The sequence below is a fragment of the Apodemus sylvaticus genome, chromosome 3 (genome assembly GCF_947179515.1).
Source record: "Apodemus sylvaticus chromosome 3, mApoSyl1.1, whole genome shotgun sequence".
Taxonomy (NCBI): Eukaryota; Metazoa; Chordata; class Mammalia; order Rodentia; family Muridae; genus Apodemus; species Apodemus sylvaticus.
This window is the reverse complement of record NC_067474.1, coordinates 76,843,067-76,868,128: the sequence shown is the minus strand read 5'-3', so window position 1 is coordinate 76,868,128 and position 25,062 is coordinate 76,843,067. Positions and strand designations below refer to the sequence as shown.

Genomic DNA, 25,062 nt, shown 5'->3' with positions numbered 1-25,062 from the left:
AGCAGGAATAGAGTTGGACGCACACCATTTTGAATATGAGTGCATCGGAAAGAGCATACACTGGGGTAAACAAAAAAGCAGACTGGGAAATAAAAACTATACTGTTTTTGCACTTGAAGAGAAGATAAGGAGAATAGTTCTAACCAAAAGAATGAAACTTTAAAGTCAAAATAGAGCCACCTACTTAACAAGATTCTGATCCTCCACCTGAGAGCTGTATAAATTCTATGATCTCCCCCCTTTCCTGAAGTTTCAGGTCATTATCTATAGCCTGGAAGTGAGGGGATTGTTGGAAGTATTAAGGTCATTGATGTTATCTATGTGAAGCATTTAGTAAGTGTTTGCCATGCATGTAGGAAACATGTAGTTAGCTTTAGGTTCTTTGATTCTCTTTGAATGTTACACTCCTCTCATTCCTCTATTCCAGATCCAAATTAAAAGAAAAAAAAGCAATGGAGAATTTGAGGAATTTATACTCCAGTTCTAAATTTAGATATATATTTTTAATTTTTGCAGCTAATAATCTACTATTAGAGCATCATTTACAGAGGTAACATTGTTTCTCATATAGCCCGAGAACTTTGAAAAGTTATCACCACCCCATCTTTATTTCCAAACACAAAGCACAGCACCAAATATTTAGCCAGTGAAGATTTGTTGAATGACTTGTTAGATGGATGAAATAGACAGATGCAAATATGAATGAATGAGCAGCTATTAGATGTTCCTGGTTTAATTTAGTACTACTTTATAAATCTATATATCATGTATGTATGTATGTATGTATGTATATATTATGTATGTATCTATACATGTACCTATGTATGTATCTATGTATCTATCTGTCTGTCTGTCTGCTTGCCTACCTGTCTGTTTATACAGAGTTTTTATTTTGTGAGAATCTAAGGACTATATGAAAGCCAAGAAATCTCACAAAAATATTCTTCTCCTTTTTTTTTCCCAATCTAGGGTCACAGAGAACCAGCTGTGTACTGTGTATTCTCTGATCACAGCAGCTGGCCACTGGACCTAATTGTTGGCTGGTGGTTTCTGCCTTGTAATTCCTATATTCTACACATTGTATGAAGAAAGCTAGACAATTCAGTGCATTTCTCAAGCTCTTAAACCACGCCTTCTAATATGAGAGTGTGCCACAGAGTGGATAGGAATGAGAGTTTGAGATTAGATCTGGAATTTGAACCTGGCTATGCATTTCCTAGCCATTCAAGGATGGTTCCATCATTTTGAGGTTTGACTTTCTTACTCGCTTTTTAAGTGCGTAAAAGGCCCTTGAGCCAGAGTAAAAAGTAAACCACTGCTATTGGTCACAGATAACCTATTTCAGTAAGGTTTTCTGAACCAGTTAGTGTCTCATAAAGACTAACTATTCTAAGCAATCCCTGTTGAATGCTTTTAGTGCACAAAACTCACTTTTCACCTAAGATACTATTTCTGGGTAGATTTGTCCACACACAAAATCTTAATGTGCTGACTTTTCATTTTATATTTTATAGGGATGAAAACCGAGGCCCAACAGGTTATAAAATGTGCCTTGGTATCATGTGCTGAGTTAGTTATTAGGAAAGTTGGTTCTGGCCCTTTAATTCTGCAAGTGTTAGCTTTCATACAATGTAGGTTTTCTTGTTTTTTTTTTTTTTTTAAAACTTTCCCCCAAGAAGATGGAACCATTCCACATTTCTTTCTCATCCTGGCCAAAAGTAATCCGTCTACCAGAAACTTCCATGGAGTAAGCACAGAAGGCTCTCTCCATCAATGTCATACCTTATGAAACTATCTCTAGTGCAGATAACAGAAAGAATAAATATTTTTGTTGGGAGAAAAAAATGGAGACTAAGGTCAAAGGGAATCGTGTAATGGGTTGAGTCAGAAGAAAAAGGAACCCCCCTTCTTCTTTTATTCCAAACAGCCTTTATATAGAACTTGTATAAAAGCCAATTTACTTGATATGAAAAAAACTTAAAAGCAGCAAACTCTCTCTCCCTCTCTAATAACACTTACTCTCTCACACACATAATTGCGTGGGGTTTGATACTCAAATTACTGAGAGATAAGAGGAGTTGAAATGGTAGATGGACTTGGGGTGATGGATTTTCCTTTTATTTGTCAGTGATTATGAATATACTCAGTTGAGAAAGCCCAGTCCAAACCACTGTTAGTTCCCAAAAATTTTTTGGTGACTCTGAAGAAAGGCAAGAAGACAGTGCTGGAAAGATGGCTCAATGGTTAAGAGCACTCACTGGTCTTTTAGAGGAACTGAGGTTTTTTTTTTTTTCCTGCATCCTCGTATGGCTCTCAACCTTATGTAATTTCCGTTTCTGAGAGAGCCAAGGCTTTCCTCCAGCCTCTGTGGGCACACTTGTGGTATGCATATGTTCACATGGCAACACATACACATAAAATAAAAATAAATACTTTTTTAAGGCAATCAGGAAGGTTAATCAGTACCTCAGTTTAGCACTTGTCAAATACTAGAGGACTATAAAAAATGTTTGGCTGCCAAATGATAAAACCAAAAACCAACCAAACAAAAAAACTAAATGGTATACTGTTGTGTCGGCCTAACAGTGAGGCTCTGGATATGAGGTGGCGCAGGAACTACCCTTTCAGTCCTAGAAACCGGGGGTGGGGGTGGGGTGGCCTCTGCTCAGCCTCCAAGTTGAGTGCTTTCATTGATGGGGCCAGTCTGAGTGATTCTTGGCATCCCTAGTTGCCTGTATAGAAGGCTACATAAACTGTCCTCAACTCTTGCAAATCAAAAGAGTAGCTTTAAGAGTGAAAGAAAACTTGGTGATTCTTGGCCCTGAGAGCTCACCAAGAGTAGTAGCTGTTAAAGTTTAACCAGCAAGAGAATCACCCGGAGAGGCACTGTACATGGGATTTCTTATTTAATAGGTTGCCAGGGCCTGAGGACTTGGCTTTGCAGGGTTTCCAAGAGAGGTTGATGCAGTTCTATAGCTCCATGCCAGGCGGGTACCCAAGAGTAGTGGGTCTGAAACTATATTATATTATATTATATTATATTATATTATATTATATTAATCACATCCTGAGATGTTTACTAGTCCTGATCATCAGAGCTCATTCTTACTATTAAATCAATACCAACAAGGCAGGTGGGAGAAACAGAAGGTGAGAACTGAGCCATTTGAAAGGGTCTTAAGGTTTTGAAAGGAGCAACCTAATTTAAGAATCATAACTTGAGAGCAACTCCAGAGAGGAGAGGCCAGAGAGACTAAGTGACTCATTCACGGCCACAGAGTGAGTTGGAGATGCAGCAGAGAACAGAATTCGGGATGCCTTTTCTTCTGTTTCATTTTCACTGTTCTGCACTTATCAACCCATGTTAATTCTCACAGGCTCATAAATCAAGGCAAAAAAAATGAAAGCCATGTTTAAATGGAGGATTTAAGGCATCTATTATTTCTTTCCCCTATTATTTTATAAAGAAATTTTAAGTGGCTACAAATTTACAGAACTCTACCAGTCCAGACATGTGAGGGACGGATGAGACAGTGTTATGGAATATTTTCATGGAAAGACAATGTACTTAAGTTTTAAGTATGTTCTCAAATACAAACCAAGTGTTCTCTCTGAGTTCTTAACAGATGTTCTTCATCTCTCACTCAATGAATGGGCAAGGTTTTGCTTGAGATGCGCACATTAATTGCCGGCATTTAAAAGGAAGCATGCTGGTAAAGTGTTTGAAATTGTTCCTGTCTCTTAAAAAGATTAAAACTGTCCTTTCAGAATTTGGTTTCCATTAATGATGGACTTAGTAAATATTTTCAAGTACACAGAGTAGAGATCATGTGTCATATCATCTTAGAACCCAAATGGAGAGCCACACGAAACTTATAGAAGTCATGCAGGTCAGTATTTTCATCAAACAGGAGAAATGAGCACTCAAAGAGGATGCCCAATTACCTAATATTAATAAGTGGGTAGACTAGGGCTAAATACGAAGCATCTACCTCCTGAGCTTCTTTCCATTATTCAAAATATTCCAACCAGCATTTCTTGCGCATAGTGTTATATAAGGTTTGCTGATTGACTGCACAGACTCTTTTCACTTAAATTAGGCAACTAAGATGCCATCATTTTTCCTTAAGACCAAAATAGAAGTTAGAGCAAATCTTTTAATGGAACGTAAGTTGGACCCACTGACTGGGGCTTGCATTCCAATCTCCTTCTCACTGCTCTCCAAACAAGTGACCTCATGTCTGAATGCCTCTTCCCCCTTCTTTGCAAATTGATAATGACTGTAGGGCTGTGGTTCTAGAGTGTACGGAATGAATGAGTGACACTGCCTTTATTATAGCCTTCTATCGAGTAGACAGGATGATATGGTTTAGATCTTAAATGTCACAGGAAAGTTCATGTATCATAGCTTTAGCTTCCCCTGAAGCAAAGTTCAGAGGTGGCTGCCTTTGGGAGGTGATTGGATCATAAAGGCTTTGGTATAACAAGAAGATTAATATATTCATGGATTCATAAACTTACCAATCTCTGAAGAATGGACCCTATGATAAAATGAAACTCTCTCATTACTTTCAGGACTGCATACATGAAGCATCTCTACCCTACTATATGTTTGCTACCACGGTGGCTCCAGCAATGGTGAGTAAGAAAATATTCAAGTGACAATGATTTTTTGTCACAACTGATGACACAAAAGCTTAACAGAAAACTGATAAGCACATACACAGACACAATACTAATGACTTCACCACAGGCATTTTTCTTTTTTAAATGACACATTTCATGAGGACATAAAGAAAATGGCTTAAAAAGTAAATGTTAAATACAAGCATAATGAATATCTCTTTCCCTACAAAAGCATCAGTGGATCCCTATAGCTGTAAGGTCTTCAATGATCGAAGATGTTAGGAACTCATTTCTACCTCAGGAAATACAACAAGCAGAAAGATTGTGGCTAGAGGTATTCATTGTCTAGGAATGTTTTCATGTGGTTGCCTAGGCACATGCCCAAGTCTTCCTGCTGCTGCTGCTTCACTCAACAATTTCATGTAGTAGAGAAATAATCAGAATGCACAGATATGCTTCAACTTTATAGAAACATAAATTATTAGCAAAGTTCTGTTTTACCAGAAAAATAATCTTCATTGGTAATAAAGGACTTGCCATTGTTAATCCCATCCACTCTCCCTTGTTTGCTATTGAAAAGACCAAAGGTTTGGAGAGATAAATGAATATCATAGAAGACTGTCCTCACCTCTGACCCTTTTGACCCCATCTGTGGCCCTTCCTATTATATCAACTCTGCCTTATTAACACGAATTCTATACTCAGTACTGGGATACAGTCCCTAGAAGTAAGTCTGATGAAAATTAACTTTCTTCTTTTAGGCGAGGACCTTCTGACTTTCCCCACATCTTTCCACAGCCCATCCATTTTATCAGTTCCTGGGAGGGAGAATGCACTTACGTGTCCATGAATCTTCTGTTGAGGTGGAGTAATGAGGCTACCTCTTCCAGCAGGGGTGGGTCTCGAAGCACTTTATACTGCAGGGGTTTACACTGCAGGCAGAGTGGGCTGTCTACAGTGGAGGTCAGCATGGCTGCATCAATCTCCAGGTGCTCATCAAGTGTATAGATTTGGATGCCATATACCTCCTCACTCACATCTCGGAGTCTGATGGTAAGTGGGATATCACAGAAAACATTTTGAGGACCCAAAGAGATATTCTTTCCACTGACAGTCAAGAGTTTGATGTCATTGACAGCTCCACTAGAGTCCCAGTCACTGGAGACAAAGGTTACCCAGATGGTCAGAGATTCAGGGACCAAGGGGTAGTGGAATTCCAGCTCGAGGTAGCAGCCTTGTGGCTCAGGGCAGGCTGGAGGGACTGTATGTGGATTGACAGCTGAATTTGGACTCCAGGTTCGGACACTGGATTTACAGGGCTGTTCAACATCTGGGTGACCTATAGAGAAAAGAGATGCAAGTGAGTTCTTGTTACATTCTGATTTTCATAGTTTCCAACAGACCCAGAAAATGAGATGTCCGATGAGAATTTAGAGATAAAAAAGTAGATCTTAGTGTCATGGAAATCTGTTGTATATAAAGTTCTCAGCTCATCCGTAAGCCTGCAAAACAGATCTCAGATGAGTCATCCAACATTTGCAGTAAAGTTCAAGAGTCTTACTACTAAGAAAATGGCCTTTCCTTTATAAACTTCCATTGAGAGGCTTTGGTGCTGTACATAGAAAGAAAGATGAGATATTTTGCTGAATACCCTTTATGTCCCATGAGCTTGTTTAATTCTTGAATAAATTCATTTTCTAAATGATCTAATTAAGGTTCAAAAATATCAAATTAATTGAACAAAGGTTTATACCATAAAGTCCCTGCTAGGTGCAGGAATCATTAAAATTAGAATTCCAGTAGTATCATTAACATTGATACAACCTGCTTAGACTTAAGAAGCACCAGAAAATAACTAGCAGAAGAGGAGAACAAAGATAGGACACAGTCTTATACAGAGATCCTGAGAAGAAACTAAACTGAATGACAGAGCTACAAGTCAGACTGGGGCCATTTTATCTCTACTCTCCCATTTCCCTACATGAGATCATTCAGTACCACTGAACTTTGCTGAGTTATGCCCCCTTTCACTCAAGGACAGGGGAGTGGGAAAAGAAAAATTTGATGTTGCTACTTTCCCTCAGAAAAAGGATGCTTCATTTCTACTGATCTCAGTCTGAAGCAATTTATAAATTCTTCACCGATGAGGTCACCCATACAGACAACCCTTTTTTGTGCTGTTGAGAAAAGTAATCACAACTCGGGGAGTCAAGTAAGAGACAGAGATCATTGGTGAGGACAAGATAAGAGAATTTTAAGTTGCATTAGTAGCCATAACATTTGCTCCTTCAGTATCACTGGATAGTAGTGTCTGTTTAGGCAATGAGTATGTTGGATACTTCTAAATAAAGAGGAAGAAAAGCAACCTTAGTCTTATAATACTTTGTGGTTGCAGTGTAACAGGAATAACCATAACATAAGCATAAAAAATAAAGTTGTGTGTGCATGTGTGTGGGTAGCGGGCTGTCATTACAGTGGAGGTTAACATCCTCCACATTCTTATCTTTTCTCATAGAGGGAGAATCAACATGCTACAGAGTTGATTGAAGAGAAATAGAGATCAAATGGAGACATGAAAAATACACAAAAATATTTTTATATATAACACAGCAGACCAAAAAGATACAATCATAGCTACAACATTTCCTACACTATATCTTGATTAGATTCATCTCCTCCTAATAGAAAATGCTTGCTAGAAGTAACTCTTGGTTTAAGAAAAAAGCACAATAATTCTTCAACTAACTGAAATCTTCCTATCTGCTCTACAATACAGTGAATTTATGACTCTCAATTTTGGATTGTGAGGACACACAGATGTCTTGTGAATCTAGTATCCATTATCTAAAACAACAGTTTACAGAATATTAAGAACATTCTCTAGTTAGTAATTAAGTTAAAACATCATATTCAAAGTCTTGTAAGACTAAATATTTTTGTCCTTATTTCAGAATTCTATTTTACTCAATGCTGAGAGCCTTTGGTCAATACAGAATCTGGTCTGTGGAGATTACGCATAGTAGGTATTCATTCAGTATTTGCTCAACAATTAATATGGGAATTTAAACATTTATAAAAAGAAATGGGAGTTTAGAGCCTGCTGTCCAGCGGTTGGCACCTGGTGAACATTCCACCCCTTCCATATGCTTTCCCTGGAATTGGCAAGGGATAAAGCGATCTTTCTCCCATTCTTGGATAAAATGACTATCAATTGGGGAAGCCACAGGAGAACAAAGATGACAAATCTGTTTGACTCATCATTCCTTTCTGTTTTCTTGCTAATCAAAAGAGGGACCAAATGCTTTCCAAAGGATAAGGAGGGTCTGATCATTTTGCTCAAATAGATACATAGGAATAGCAATTTTAGCAAGGCTTCTACTTGTCTGGTTATTATAGACAGATTCTTAAATAGAAAAAGACCCATAAGTTTCGCAAAACCCATTAGTAATAATACCAAGTTTCATATACTTACCAGCCTTTTTATGTAGGCAAGGCACCAAACATATTGCAGGCCTCAGCTCTCTGTATCCTGGTAGCAAGTAAACTCATTTTATAGAAGACAAAACTTCAGATAGCTGAGCAAACCTCTTATAGTTAGTAAAATATCACTGGATATTGTTGGTCCAAGCAGCGTGCCAGGCTTTGAAGCAATTATAGCTGAGTTAACATCCCAACTATCCCAGTTTCAGCTTCAGCTATGTTACCAACTTTAATGTTACCTGCTTCATAACATTGTTTTAAAATGAAAATGAAATTGGATCTTTAATAAATATTCACACATATATAAGTACCATCATGAGAAGAAATGAAGGACTAGGACAGAAAGTTTTGGGGGGAGGGAGCATTTCAAGTATAGACAATGGTTGAGAAAAAAATGTGAGTTAAGAAGACTTACAGTTTCACAGAAAGAAAGTAGTAAGGACTGCTAAACAGAACGCACATCAGGAAGTGTTGTATATGACACATTGAAGGACCTGAATTTTACACTTAGACTGATGAAGAGCTCATAGTTAATTTTACACAAGAGAGGGACATAACAGCTTTCTTTTTAAATAAACCACTGTTTAGAGAAATAGATACTACCTATTTATTCATCAATCATCCATCTTTGTCTATTCATCCTTCCATCTGTCCATCCATCCAGCTGCCAATACATTATCCATTAACCCATCCCTCCATCTATCTGTCCCTCTGTCTCACTACTCTGTCTCTTTCCATCTGTCCACCCACCCACCCATACAACTACCTATTCATCAATATATGTATCTATATATTGACATAATAATTTCAGAGTCCTGAGTACATGTCCTGTATTAGGCTAGTTCCTGGGAGGAAGTTTTTAGTTGTGCTATCTGTGTTCATAGAGCTTCTGTTCTGGTAATGTAGTATATACATCTATGGGTTGGACAAAGAACCCGTCAGAGATCATGAATTAAAGACCTCAAAGAGGGTCAGAAATAGACACAGCTGTGAAACTGATTATATATATGGTTGTAAGACCCAGAGAGGGTCTGAGAAAAAAAATAAAGAGTGAAAGGAAAGGAGGGAAGGAGATGAGAAAGTGAGGGAGAAAAAGGGGTAAGGGAAAAGGGAGAAGTTAAAAGAGAAGGATAAAGTTCTGTTAGTTCATTATTAATACATATCCTTTTGCATATATGATAACTACACAAAAAACCTCATGTTTATATAAGTAGTCCACCAGGAAGAAGGTCACAGACATTTACAGAAATATGTTTACACATACTTCTGCCGATCCAAATTTCTATTTATGAAAATCTATATAGAGATCCATTGTATCACTAAGTATATGTTCACTGCAGCTGTTGATATGAACATAGAAATGGTGCCAAGATTATTTTTTAAGATAGAAGTTTCAGCACTCCTGAAATATTCTAGGGAGAACAGTGGAGCAAGCAAGCATTCATACAAACATGAGAGAATGAAAGCAGGGGAGTAATGTGCCAATAGCTCATGCAAAGTCCAACACTTGCATCAGTGATGCTAAGTGGGATTTCCATCGACCAGATTCAGCCATCTAGTTCCTGGTTTATAAGTGAAGCACGGTAAATACTTTAAAAAAGCATGTACCTGTGAAATGCAGATTTTGCTCTAAACATAAGAGTATAACTGTTTTTTGTATACAGAAATGTTTCTTCTTTTCTTTCTTTCTTTCTTTCTTTCTTTTTTTTTTTTTTTTTAGCTTTTTTCCCACTGTGAAATAAAGTTAATTGAGTACAGTGGATAGCCAACATATAGTTAAAAATGAAAATCTTAGGTCTTACTAATATGGAGTTAAAAAGGGGATTATAGTTTGGTTGTTCATTCTGTGGGCAAGATACCATCTTAGGAGTACTTTAAGAACTTCAAAGGCACAGAGTAGTTGGCAGTGACAGGGTGAGAAACACTGCTTTTAATTCTGCCCTGTGCTTTTTTTCTCAATCCTACAGATATGTCTGGCATTGCTCATGAATTGGGGAGTTTTCTGTTAGTTTAGGAAGTCCCAAAATTTAAACACACAAGGATAAATAGGTTGGAAATGAGTTGTGAAATAAATTTTAGAGTTTGACTCATGGAAAAGTTTATTTCTTCAAGAATAGTAAAGGAGTCTGAGCCAAATGCATCACAGCACGTGTAACAGGATGCCTGAAGAATGGGGTGGTGCCTCTTCCTGGCAGGAATATAGTAAATGCATAGAGGAGCTTGCAGGTAGCCCTTAGCAGCTGGAATCGCTCAGACATTGAGGGGCCTCCACGCTTGTATCAGACTATCAACTAACTGCACACTACCCTTTAGGAAAGTCAGAACATCCCAGGAACAGACTTCACTGACTGTCACATTTGGTTTGAATGAAGGTGTGTTTGAATCACTATGATCTGGAAATTATGTTGCTCAAACAAGTAGCAGAATGATCAAGATGATTTTAGCCTGGTTTTATGTGGAGGTCCTTGATCCACTTGGAATTGAGCTTAGTACAAGGAGGGAAGAATGGATCAATTCGCATTCTTCTGCATGCTGACCTCCAGTTGAGCCAGCATCATTTGTTGAAAAGGCTATCTTTTTTCCACTGGATGGTTTTAACTCCTTTGTCAAAGACCAAGTGACCATAGGTTTGTGGGTTCATTTCTGGGTCTTCAATCCTATTCCATTGATCTACCTGCCTATTACTGTACCAATACCATGCAGTTTTTAACACTATTGCTCTGTAGTACTGCTTGAGGTCTGGGACACTGATTCCCCCTGAAGTTCTTTTGCTGTTGAGAATAGTTTTGGCTATCCTGGGTTTTTGTTATTCCAGATGAATTTGAGAATTGCTCTTTCTAACTCTATGAAGAACTGAGTTGGGATTTTGATGGGGATTGCATTGAATCTATATATTGTTTTAGGCAAGATGGCCCTTTTTACTATATCAATCCTGCCAATCCACAAGCATGAAAGATGTTTCCATTTTCTGAGGTCTTCTTCAATTCCCTTCTTTAGAGACCTGAAGTTCTTGTCATACAGATCTTTCACTTGGTTGGTTAGAGTCACACCAACTCCTTTATATTGTTGGTGGCTATTGTGAAGGGTGTCATTTCCCTAATTTCTTTCTCAGCCTTTATCCTTTGAGTATAGGATGGCTACTGATTTGCTTGAGTTGATTTTATATCCTGCCACTTGGAGAGGAAAAAGGAAGAAGGATGGAGAGGTCCCTGGTCCTGGAAAGGCTTGATCCAGCATTGTAGGGGGGTTCCAGGATAGAGAAGCAGGAGGGGGTTTTTATCAGCTGTAGGAGTTCTCTGGTGGAGTTTTTTGGGTTCCTTAAGCATACTATCATATCATATGCAAATAGTGATAGTTTGACTTATTCCTTTCCAATTTGTATCCTTTGATCTCCTTATGTTGTCTAATTACTCTAGCTAGAACTTCAAGTACTATATTGAAAAGACATGGAGAGAGGGACCAGCCTCGTCTAGTCCATGATTTTAGTGGGATTGCTTCAAGTTTCTCTCAATTTAATTTGAGTCTGTCAGTTCCTCAGAAAACTGAGCATGACACTTCCGGAGGACCCTGTTATACCACTCCTGGGCATATACCCAAAGGATTCCGCAGCATGCAATAAGGACATATGCTGCACTATGTTCATAGCAGCCTTATTTTTAATAGCCAGAAGCTGGAAGGAACCCAGATGTCCCTCAGTGGAGGAATGGATACAGAAAATGTGATATATTTATACAATGGAATATTACTCAGCAATTAAAAACAATGAATTCATGAAGTTCTTAGGCAAATGGTTGGAAGTGGAAAATATCATCCTAAGTGAGGTAACCCAATCACAAAAGAATACACATGGAATGCAGTTACTGATAAGTAGATATTAGCCCAGAAGCTCTGAAAACCCAAGACACAATTCGTGTATCAAATGATTCCACAAGAAGGAAGGAGAGGTCCCTGGTCCTGGAAAGCCTTGATCCAGCATTATAGGGGAGTTTCAGGACAGAGAAGCAGGAGGAGGTTGATTGGAGAACAGGCAGAGGGACAAGGGATTATGTGACTTATGGGGAGGGGGGAACAGGGAAAGGGAAAATCATTTGGAATTTAAACAAAGAATATAGAAAATTAAAAATAGATGATTTTAGCCAAGGGGAATACTTACTGATTCTACCTCCCACATATCTCACAACTGAGATTTTTGTCCCTTATCACTGCCTCAGCCATCACCTCGATGTCATCTTTGATCACCTGAATTCTAGCAACAAGCAAAAGCTTTCCCTTCCCTCCAGGACTTTAATTCTTTAGGCTATTCTCCACAGAGCAGCTAGAGCAGTCTCTAGAACCGGCACATCTTACTATTCCACCTACTCAGGGAAGGCATGTAAACATCTCTTGACAGTAAGTCCTAAAAATTTCACTTTAAAAGAATTTTTCTATATACATAAAATGTTACTTATTAAAGGCAAGAGCACAGTTGCATACTGATGATATGAATATGCTTGCCTGATAGTATGTAGAGAAGTAAATCTTGGCTTTATATTTACTATTACAAGATGTAGTATATCTTCCATGGTTTTGCACAGTTGATATTTTGATTTTATAATCAACATTGCTGAGAATGCTGCTTTGCAGAATATATTATGTAGGAATGGCAGAAGTATGTTTAGGGCCATTTCAAAAGTTGCTGGAAATTCTATTTTAAGTTGTAGCCAAGGCTCAGTTAATATTTTTTAAAAATGAAATTTAAATCAGCAATGCTAACATCATAAAAATAAATATTATAACAAGATACAACCCTCATTATCAACTTGATGCATGCTGAGACATGACAATAGGGACATATTAAAGTGTTTGCTTTCTGTAATTGCATCACTAGTCTTATCCATAAGCAAAACCTCTTTGAGTGAAGAATAAAAACATTGCACTTCAGCAGTATAGTGGAGTACCAGAACAGGGAAGTGGGAAGGGGTGGATGGGGGAATAGGGGGAGGGAAGAGGGCTTATGGGACTTTCGGGGAGTGGGGAGCCAGAAAAGGGGAAATCATTTGAAATGTAAATAAAAAATATACCTAATAAATAAAAAAAGAAAAAAAAAACAAAACCCATCACACTTCATAATATCCAATAGTCTTGAATCTAAGGTATTTTAATGAAACATCCATTAGTTTTAATGGTTCAAGGGCATGACCTATGTAAAGTAAAGCTGTGTTCAGTGAGGTTGCCCAATGCAACATGGGATTGTGTTGCCTGAGATGATTCAGATTCATTTCATGCTTTTGAGTTAAGTTTTGTGGGTTGCAAGTGCCAAAATCTCTTACTTTTGCAAAATTTTATGCCACCCTATGTGAAGTTTCAACACACAACTTATGAATCCACAGAAATGCACACAGCCTTATTAAGAGCTTTTTGTTTGGATGGATTATATTTACTCATAGATATACAGTGGTATGTCAAATAATGGGAGCACTGTCAAGCTACAATATGAATAGTGCACACGCCGTTATCTGTCTGAGGACTAACACCATTCCATGATCTGGAGCCCTGGGAAGCCCCACTGTGTTTTCAGGAAAGAATGGGAAAGAATCAGTAAATGATGCCATAATAACATTAAAAATAATTTTGACTTTGAGGACACTCTGGACCACAACTTTGGAAACTTCCCCTCTTTAAATATTAAAATCATTTTAGTGCTCAAAAGTGTTTCATGACAATTAGTGGGAAGGCCAATTCTGTAGTCCTGGATAAAACCTCCTTTCTACCAAGTCTGTCACCCTCTACTTTGATCAGCTTGGTCACTGCCCATCTCATTTCTGGTGTCTAGCCAGAATACTCTTGCCTGTGTACCTAAGACTGTGCCCACACATACTTCCCATGGCATACAGAGAGAGACAGAGACAGAGAGAGAGAGAGAGAGAGAGAGAGAGAGAGAGAGAGAGAGAGAGAACTACCTTCTATGCCAGTATGCAAAGCATTCTCTGCTGTCAGAGAAGCATAGTGGGTTCTATCTGAGTACGGAAATTGTGCCTGTAGATTCAGAAATAGCTTACTAAAGGGGAAGGGCATGCCACCGTGAAGATCATCGAGGAGATTCCTTCATGGAGGACTGGAGCACAATGGCCTCAGGTATCCCTTCCAAGCCTGACAGCCTGTGAGCCTATGAGACTGAATGAAGGGTTCTCCCAGACATCCCTCTTACTTTATATTGCAGAGGGATTATCAAGAGTTCGCACATCCAAATTCCATTTTTATTTTAAGCTACTTTAGAAAATAAAGCATAAGACCACCCTCATTTTTTCAACTTCACTTTCCTTTCTGATCCTTTTCCTTTCCTTTAGTCTATCTTTGGTGTTTCTCTTTCAACCCTCTTTCTAAAAATATAGAGGGCAGAGAAAGAGTTCTCACTAAGGCTCTGCAAGGGGCTGGGTCCTACTTGCTCTGATAACCTGGTGTCATGTTGTCTTATCTAATGACTATGGATAACACTATCTGACCAGTCTTGGACCTTTGTGGGACTATAGTGGGACAGGGTCAATGTCAAATGTCCCAAGGCAGGGAAAGGGAAATGTTACATGTAAAGGGAGTCACTGTTCTCATCCAGTCTAGCTTTAGGGATAAATGGTAAAGTGTAGCAGCCAGGATTCGGCCGAAGCTGTGCCTCTATTTCTGTAGGATACAGGAGGTGTTTTCTGTATGAAATAATGATGCTCTGAGGAAATTCAGTCATTGGACTCCTGAGACTCCTGAGAATGCCATCTGTATGTGGCAGAACATGATAATGGGTGAAGATTAAGATAGTGGCAGGCAACAAAAAGGGTACATGGGAAAATTAAAGAGTTGTGACACATACAAGAATTATTCAGGTGGCCTTTGTCATAATCGAAGAATCAAAAATGACTGATGGCCTTGTAGTCCCCCAATACATGTATTAACTCCAATATGACCTGACTGTACCTACAGGGTGCTGGAGTCTTTAAGTTATATGAACACTTCCATATAGCATGTACCTCTGACCCTTATTTAATATTTTGGTGACTTTATTTCATCACATGTAACATGAGAATAGCATTCATAAAATAGCACACATGTGCTAAAATACACTTGTAAAGTTAATGAGTGGATGAATAACAGTATTAAAGACTGTTAAAAAGAATAGCAGTCCATGTACATTAAACTTGTTTTCTCTGTACCACACGTCAGTAAGCATCTGACTTACCCTCTGCTTCTCGAGGACTCCAGTGTCCCGATGGTCCACAGGGCATGGGGGAGGAGGCATTGAAAGCATATTGCACCAGGATTCTCCCTTCCAGGCAAAGGTCACATGCTGATCCCAATTCTCTAGGAGGCCAAGGAAAGAGAGGAAATACACCGACTTAGGACAATTGAGTGGACAAATGATGGGACTGGGACAAAAGCAATAGGACAGGCAACACAGTCTGCCTTCATTGCTTTGTCTCCATGCACATGCCATGGCTAGGAAAATGACTACAAGAGAAATCTCTTTTACTGCCCAGGAATTTTATTTGCTTATGCTTTTGTTTTTGTTTTTTAAATTTGCTGCTGTTCGGATGCTGCCTACACTCCCTTTGATGTCTAGTAGCACAGAAACAACTGGCCGAAAAAAAACAAAACAAAACAAAACAAAACAAAACAAAACAAAAAAACCCTACTACCTGCAATAATTTTAATTGTACCTGGCATTAAAAGCTTCACTGGGAATCTTTTGTGTGGTCATGAGAGCATACTTTGCCTCCTTTTCTCCTCAGGAATGACTCCTCTAAAAATATTTTCCAGGTACCCACTATGTTCAAGGACCGAGTCTGCATCACAGGAACTAAACATGAAGAAGGTGTGGTTTCTTCACTACAAAATGAGTGGGCTGGATGAGATGATGCCTAAGAAATCTCTAGCCATGACATTCTGGGGATGAATGACTCACTTGCAATTTAATAGTCAAAAGCAGTTGCTTTCCTATGCCATCTAACTCATTTGAACAGCTTTCCAGGGGGTGAGCCAATCTCTCAATGGGACAAGTCCCAAAAATGGAATATTATGGTGGCTTCCCCAACTGTCTGGTATATCTGGATTCAATCTCTCTCTGGCTACAACTATGTCTGGGTTCCTACTGGTTCTCCAAATTTGGCATTTGTAGGAGGCAGTTAGGGTTAGGGTTAGGTGGAGAAGACAGGAATGAATCTTCTGTATTCTCATGAACCAAAGCATCTGCAGATCTGAGTGGCATCTGCTGAAACTCTTGGCAAATGTAATTTCTAGTTGATGTTAAGTAAGGTCTTAACCAACCAAATGTTTCTCAAAATAAAACAGTCCCAGTGATTCCTCTTCAATCATTCTTAAAGGATTCTGTGTGATTTGGTGACCTAAGAGGATAGAATGACACATCCAGATTTCAAGTTGTAGGATTTCCACTAACAAGGAAATTGTGATTTTAGGGTTAAAGTGTAAGGAAGTATATATGTGAACATTATAGTGTGATGTCATTCCTAGTCAGGGGTCATGAAATCATTAAAAACCCTATTCTCAATAGGCCATGTACCTGCTTAAACTTTTTGAGTCTTTCCAAACTCCAGTAACTCTAACTCTCCTCATTATGCTAGCTTTGTCTCTCTCTCTCACATTGGGTCACATTACCCCATATTTGCTGCTTTTGCCTGGCTGATGTTTCTCATCCTGCTAGATTCACCTTAATTCTATTTTTGTGTATTGATATGTTTATATATGAATGTGTTCTTTTCATAAATTATGAGGCACCTGAGAGCAAGACCTATAACCTAGGCTATTTGAGGGTTCTGCACACAACTCAAGTGTTTTCTAGTATGTATAGATGGAATTAATGGATGAGTAACATTAATGAGTGTGTGATCAAATATTAGCCATACAGACACATATATAATAGTCGTGGCTAAATTAAGCTAAACCTTTTAACATCAGAGTGTGTGACCTCTTAACACAGTAGCTGAAATGTGAGAACACGCATCATAAAAGCACATTAACACATGGTGAAAGAATAAAGCATTAAACATTCTGTGGATAATCTAAATAGAATAGTGGACAGTTATTCTACAATATCTGTAATTATGAAATTTTATAGAAAACACATCTACTATAAAATTATGTAGAACAGTCTCATTCAAGTTTAACCTATACTGTTACCTTGGTGCTATTCAGGTAGGCTTCAGTAATAGAAAAAAATGTCAGTAATTTGTGAATTGATTTTGGAAAAGGTCTATCTTATACCAATTTATACTTACAGTAATGGGAATGAGGAAAATAGAGAGGAAGGGAGAGAGAGTTGGGGGAAATTTTCAGCTCTTAATGAGGACAGAGGTCCCTTACAATGTCAGCTTCCGTGCACAGCAGCTCTGAGTCATAGGACTGATAATAAAATGGTGACATCATGCATGCCCTGGGATAGATTCAAGAACTGGGCTGACCTACACAGCTACTGACTTTCTCCATTTCCCTTAGGCATACCTTGAACTTCACTGATCTTATAACAAGGGTCTGGTTGTCAAGAAGTACTGTGACAAGTGAATCACCATGCAGCTGGCAGCAAATGTGATGAGTGATGTCCTGTACATCCAGGGGATGCTTGTGTCCATGACTCACTCTGGCATCTATTTGATTTTCACACACACACACACACACACACACACACACACACACACACACACAGAATGCATCAAGGCACACACACCACACATAACTGAAAAATGCTAATGTTGAGGATGTTCATCTTCTTACACAGTTTATCTGAGTCAAAGCACAAACTTTACATAGATGCTATTGAATGAGAAGTCTAGCAGCCATAAGTGGCTATTTAAATTTAAAATAATTAAAACAATTTATATTTAAAAATTCTGAACCTTGGTTACATCAGTCATAATTTCAAATACTTATGGTCACTATTTTGGTGAATGTGGCAACTGTGATGGAGAGTAGATGCTCTCTTGGTGAATTTAGGTAAGAAACATTCCCGTTAACAAGTAAAGTCCTTTTGAACTGTGCTTCAAGAAGCCATCCTAAATAAAAAGGAGTTAGCTTCTCTCCTTTACAACTAGACTGGCTGGTTCTAGTATTTCTCACTTTTGTAGAAAAAGAGTTCCTAATTATTATACATGTTAGGAGACATGGAGGAGAAATTCTGCCTGAGAAATATCAGGGCTTTTTAACTTACAGATCAGAAAACTGAAATTAAAAGTGGCAGAGATAATGATGCATTTGCAAGGACTTTAGACAATCGTCCCATAGTTCCTAGTCCACTATGCTTTCCTGTATATGATATCCAATTGTTCTGTTACTAAAACCAGCCAGTCAACACATTTGCAAGACTAGGGGTGGCCCTCAAATTATTTATTCAGTTGCCCCTATGTGAGGACACAGTCTGTGGGGGAATCAGAATATGTTTTCTTAAGGGAAACCCTTGTAGTCTCTTACACCACAGATGTGAGAACAGCAGGAGGACATGAACATGGCCAGGGGCGAGATGCTGGCATTGATGGATGGTGTGGAAAACACCCAAGGTTTTGCAAGGGAAGGGGAATTTCAAGTAACCCAACAGATCTGGAAAACCTCACACAAGGTAGAAGCTAACATTCCTTGAGTGTAGAATATGTGGCTTGGTCTGTCGTGGATGTCATTTGTTGACTACGCCATATAACACAGACAATGTGGGCAAGTTAGCACCTTTTTATGGAGGACTCATAGAATGAGAAAAGTCAGACGTCCTGCCTAAAGTCTCATCTACTAGGAGCAATGAAGCTCAGGGAGGTGGTGGCAGAGTGTGTGAGGGACCAGACATCAAAGCTTATATGCCTCATACTAAATCAATTTGCAGTGCTATGAACTCCCTGCTTATGGGAGCAAGATGCACAGAGGATATAGTACCCGTCCTCTACAGCATTTATTAATACTTATGGACAAACTTACTTTAGCTTGTGGTTTGCATAGCTGCTAACCTTAATTACATGTTTCAAAAATGTCAGTTTCAATTTAGCATGTGATAACTCCATTAGTTAATATTACCCTGAACAGAATAGCTATTGTATACGCCTCAAGTACTAACTGACTATAGGTTATTAAAAACATATTGATTAAAGCCAAGAGTACTATGTAATAGAGACATATCTCATTACACAACAATTAACCCTCTAATAGGTTTCCACCAATCAGATGGATTTTATTTAATGGACAATAACTGCTTTATGAAATATAAATTGAATACATACACAGGAAGCTTCATTTACAAAAACTTCCATTTTAAGTAAAATCAAGGCCAAAGCTTGACCAAAAGTCTGAAACTTCTCATCACTACAGAGAAAATAAATAAATCTACAGGCTGCTGCAAAGCTTGCTCCAAAATGTCACATGAGCATTCCCAAATCCAGCTCTAAACTCTGTAAGGGCAGCTGGGGCCAGAAAGAGGGAGTTCCTACAGAGAGCCAGGGGAGTTTGCTTCATTCATATCAGAGCAAACTCTCCCCTGGATGCAAAAGGAAGGTTCTAGATTCAGGGACTGATAGTCTCTAGACATTTAGAGACCCAGTTTGATGCGCTATTACTGTATAATGTGTTTTTAATTTTTGAAACTGTTAACACGAAGATCTTAGTTGAATACTTTTGAAGTATAAAATAATGTTTATACACAGGTTTATAATCATTAAAGAAGGGTGATGAAGAAACCTATCACCTTTCATACCTGTCATTTTCTGTGTCTGTATGATGAAAACATTGACTATCTACTGTTTTAGCCGTTTGAAAACATCCAAAGCAGTACAGCTCATTATAATGTCAGCTGTGGGCAATAGAGCATGATCATTTATTTCTGCAATCTAAGTGGAATTGTACCCTTTGACCAACTTCTTCACTCCTCCCATCTAGCTAGATCCACCACTGAATTTCATTCTTTGTACATTCACGGCTTCAACATTATAAAATTCTACATATGAGGGAGATCAGTTATGCTTGTTTTTCTGAGGTAAGCATATTTCAATAAATAATGACTTCCAGACTCATTCTATGTGTTTTTCATGACAGGTTTCTTTTCTGCTTTTTAAAGACTGACTAATATTCCACAGTACACATAGGGTTTTTTTTTTTTAACCTCTTCACCTGATGAAGGATATTCAGGTTGTTTCTCTATCTTAGATATGTGATTTGTGCTATACAGAGCATGTGGAACAGGGTGTCCTCTCAACTAACTACTTATAGTCCCTTATTTTCCTTTTATATTTTTTGTATGCTTTGCACCTGTGTTTGCATTGGTTTGCTTTGCACATGAGTGTATGCTATGCACGAGTGTACACCTGGACTGGGGCCCTGAGGCTGATGTCAGGAGCCATCCTCCATTGCTCTTCCATCTTACTCATCATGCTGGGTTTCTCAGTCAAACCCAAGACTCGCTGTCATGGCTGGCCTTGCTAGCCGGTTTGCTCTGGGATCCCCTGTCTCCACTCTCACAGGCCAGGTTCTTCCAGGATTTGCTGCGGTTTGAGCATCCGATCAGGTCCAGATGCTTAAATGTAAATGTTTAGTCACTGAACTACCTCTCCAATCTCTAATTTATTTTCTTTTGGGTATATATGTATTAATAGAATAGCTGAATCATACAGTCCTAGTTTAGTTGTCTGAGAGGCATGCATACTGTTTTCCATAACAACTGAATTAATTTACAGTCCCACAAACACTGTGAAAGATTCCCCTTCCTCATAAGCCTTGCCATTTTTTAGTGTGTCTTTTTTTGGGAGGGGGGAATAGCCATTTTAAGATTGTGAGGTGATCAATCCTTTCAGTTATAAGTTGCAATTTTCCTGATAATTTGTGAGAGTGAGCATTTAAACATGTACCCATTAGCTAGTTACCTCTGAGAAATCTTAGCTGTGGTCTTGTGCTTATTTTTTCTTATAAGCAAATACATATATACACATTGCCACCGTTTGTGAGGAAAGTTAATATCCCCTTCACACCCTAGTTGGGAAAATCTAAGGAAGGCAAGTAGGATTCATAGACGAGGCACTCTGAAATGTTGAGGGCCTGCCTCCAGCACTTTATGAGCTCTTGGCCAAATTTCTCAAACTCTTTCAGCTTCACTGCTCTCCTTATCTGACACATAAGGAAACTTTTATTCTTTAACTGGGTTACTGGGAATGTTAAGTAAGACTCTGCGCAAGAAGCATTCAGATCAGAATCTATCACAAGGTTAGCATTTGACAGACAGCTGCAAGTTCAGCAGACAAAGACCGATCATGATTAACACGGTCATTGTCTGCGCCATCATCAATGCTATATCCTTATTGCTGGATAAACATCCAAAGAAGAGCTAAGGATTAGAGTAAAAGATTACCTGAATGGCAGAAACATTCTGAAATAGCTGTAAACTGTATTCATGAATATTCATTTTTTGCAGTGGTAGGTTGGATTCTTGACTCCATACATGCTTAGCAAGAGCCCTGCCATTGAACTGTGTGCCTAGCTGTGATGTATTTTTACCTGGTTCCCTCAAAGCCTGAGCTCCTTGGAACTCTATAGTGGAAGGATTCATAGAATGGCACTATTTAGGTCTCCCCTTTCTGACTATGACTATCAGAAAACATAATTGGACCCATTTTTTTTTTTTTTTTTTTTTTTTTTTTTTTTTTTTTTTTTTTTTTTTAGGAAAAGACAGTGAAAAATAATCTGGGGGCAGTGACATGTCAGGTAGCATTTGGATGACAAGTAAAAGGACAGGGATCAAATCTATGGTGTCTTACACTTGATTAGTCTCTGGCTTTCTCAAAATATATATACTAAATATAAACTTTATCGTAATATATAACCATACATGTTTGCAAACTGAATAGTATACATGCTTGTATTTTATATAATGTGAAATATATGTATGTATACATATGTAATATGAAAGGCTTTCCTTACTAATCAGAGGCAATTTCAAATCCTGGGTTAATGGAGACAACACCAGAAGATATAGAAATTTCCAAATATTTTTAGACTTGGGAAAATTGGGGGGATGTATATTTTGAAAGTTTCTCTCATTATGTAGCTCTGGCTGGCCTAGAACTCACTGTGAAGACTAGGCTAGCCTTGAACTTACATGGATCTCCCTACTTTTTCCTCCCAAGTGCTGGAATTAAAGACCAGATTAGAATGTACTAGATTTTCATTTCACACCAACCCTGGTTTCCAAGCTTTTAATAATAAAGCTAATTTAGCCTCCCAATCATGAGGAAATATGCATCTTTACTGGATCATTTCTGTTAAAAATAGTCTTATATTATATGTCTCAAATGTACCAGTGTGCCCTTGGGTACCAGTCACTGCTGAGTAGTGGGGGTCTCTATTCAACAAAAATAAGAAGCACAAAAAATTCTCTTCCAAGTTTGCCTTCCTTGTGAGTCTTTGCCTTCCTAGCAGGAGGAGAGAGAGAGAGAGAGAGAGAGAGAGAGAGAGAGAGAGAGAGAGAGAGAGAGACAGAGAGAGAGAGAGACAGAGGGAGACAGAGAGACAGAGAGAGACAGAGAGGGAGGGAGAGAGGGATGGAGGGAGAGAGACAGAGACAGAGAGAGAGAGAGAGAGAGAGAGAGAGAGAGAGAGAGAGAGAGCATGAGCAACACTCCCCAGGGCACACTCACCTTTCAAAGAAGTGGCCATCAATGGGCGGGAACCACTCTAGCATCACAGAGTCCATTGTATGCCCCACAACCTGGGGTGCAAGAGCTACAGGTGCTGGCTTTCTGGAGGGCTGCCAGCTCTGGTATACGAGGTCCAGGTAACAGTGCATTCTGGAGACTTGATTGGGCGTGAAAGAGTCTGTACAGTCGTCATCTGTAAGAGTGAGAAAGAGAGAAAAGATAAAGAGAGAGGAAAGATAAGCCCTGAGCTGCACAGGCAGGCACGCAAGAGAAGGATGACGTCTCCATGTCTCCATGCAGCTAGAGAGCCAGCACCCAAGTCTGTCCTTGCCAGCTCAGGGCAGCCTCTTCTAGTGCTTAGAAGTTAATGGTCTGTGAACAAATTAGTGCAGTCATCACTCCTGGAGACAGGTGAGAGGAAACTGGAGGGAAGGGAGGGTGGTGGGTAGAACAGGAAAAGCAATCCTGGATCTTAGGAGAGAGCTACTAAGAGATTATGGCTAAGGACAAAGGCAAAGCAAGCTGCTTATCCTCTGGTCCCAAGTCAGCAATGCATCTGCCCCCATTCACTTTTATCATCCATTTCTTCATTAATTCACTTTTTTACCCACTTACTTATTCACTCATCTATGTGTTCATTAGTTTCCTGTTGTATTCCTTTTCATTCATTCATTCATTCATTCATTCATTCATTCATTAATGAATTCTGCTTTTCCCTAATGCAAAGATACTATTCTTAAAACAAATCTATTAAATGTCTAATTCATGGTCAGTGCTATAAACTGTGGAAACATAGGACTTAAAATGTCCCTCACCTTAAGGAGATATGAACACATCGTATGAGCAAGGTTTGTGCTGTGCTCACTAATGTGATGGAGATCATCACTGAATTGAGAGAGATGGCATATGGGAGAAGAGGACCAAGTAAAAAGGCACCAGAGATGGATGTACAAATGAGGTCAATTAGATTACTTGGTTGAGGTCAAGAGAGAAAGTGGCTTTACAGAAGAGGTAACTACACAGCTAGAGGCATGCAAAGCTCAGCTTGTGACATAGTTAGGAAGTGAATATACACCCCAGACTCTATATAGAATGCTACCTTAGCTGGATTTCTATTTCTATGATAAAGATGATGACAAAAAGCAAATTGGGGAGGGAAGGATTTTCTTGATTTACACTTCCATGTCACAGTCCATCTTAGGGGAATGGCAGGGCTGGAACTGCAGGCTAGAACCAGGAGGCAGGCATTGAAGCAGAGGCCATGGAGGAATGCTGCTTATTGCCTTGCTCCTAATGGTTTGCTCTGTCCATTTTCTTATACAACACTGGATCAGCTACTTATTGGTGGCACTACCTACAGTGAGCTGGGTCTTTCTACATCAATCACTAATAAAATTCCACCATAGTCTTGCCTATAGGCCAATATGATGAAAGGTTTTTTTTTTTCAACTGCTGTTTCTTCTTCTTATGTGACTCTGGCTAGGATCAATTGCTGATAAACTCACCAGTACAGATAGGAACAAGAGCAAACACATGTCCTTACAGTGTACGCATGTCTCTGAGACATATGCTTAGCATGTGGTAAGTATGAGTCAGGCATGATATGACAAGCTTTGGACAGTTATTCTTTATCTTCCAGCACATGCTATTTTTGGAGTAGTTATTATTATTTTCTCTCTTTTTATGGAGTTAGGAACTCAAGCTGTATTCAAGCAAGCCACTTTTCCTGTGGCATAGAGTTAAAAGCATCTCTGGGGTTTGAAACAAAGGTGTGCTTCTAAGTAATGCCATAACATTTCCCCCCTAAGCACAAACGAAATATATTATGGGTAAAGTTTCCAGTAGGTGGCTTCTACATGCGATTGAGCCCTGCTCTATCCTAAGGGTGATTGGAAACAGTCTCTTAGGTATTCAGATGGAATGACCTTCAGTTCTACTCTTCCTTTTCCAGAGTGTGAACTGAAGGCAGGGACCCAAGTCAGCCCCTAAGGAAGAGGTTTGCCTTCTGTATCTTTTCCCAACATTCTGATTCAGCTCCCCTGGGAACAAGAAAAAAACAGGCACTGGTTGGCTTGTTTTCCTAATGTACCACTTCCTTCTCAGAGGTATTTGCTTGGTCAGGATTACCACAGCTGGCCCTAGACAGAGGAGTGTGGACCTCACCAGATCTTAAACATAAAAGTGCTACTGGAATCCAGAAGCATAAACTCACTTTTCCTTATCAGAAAATAAGTTTGGAGAGGTTCTGGGCAGCAGAACATGACCTTGAAGGGAACAGACAAGGCTGTGAGAGTTTATATGGCAAGGCTGGCTTGGATCCTCT

At 39.0% G+C, this 25,062-nt stretch overlaps 1 protein-coding gene across 1 annotated transcript in view; it reads right to left on the bottom strand.

The window, feature by feature from the left end:
* Nucleotides 1-25,062, bottom strand: part of Pappa (pappalysin 1) — a 229,098-nt gene that overhangs the window by 140,193 nt on the left and 63,843 nt on the right. Inside the window, exons 5-7 of the mRNA XM_052176642.1 lie at nucleotides 22,740-22,932; nucleotides 15,311-15,432; nucleotides 5,467-5,965 (exon numbers count right to left, since the gene is read on the bottom strand). Of these exons, the coding sequence (XP_052032602.1) occupies nucleotides 5,467-5,965; nucleotides 15,311-15,432; nucleotides 22,740-22,932 (814 nt within the window). The remainder of the gene's footprint in view (nucleotides 1-5,466; nucleotides 5,966-15,310; nucleotides 15,433-22,739; nucleotides 22,933-25,062) is intronic.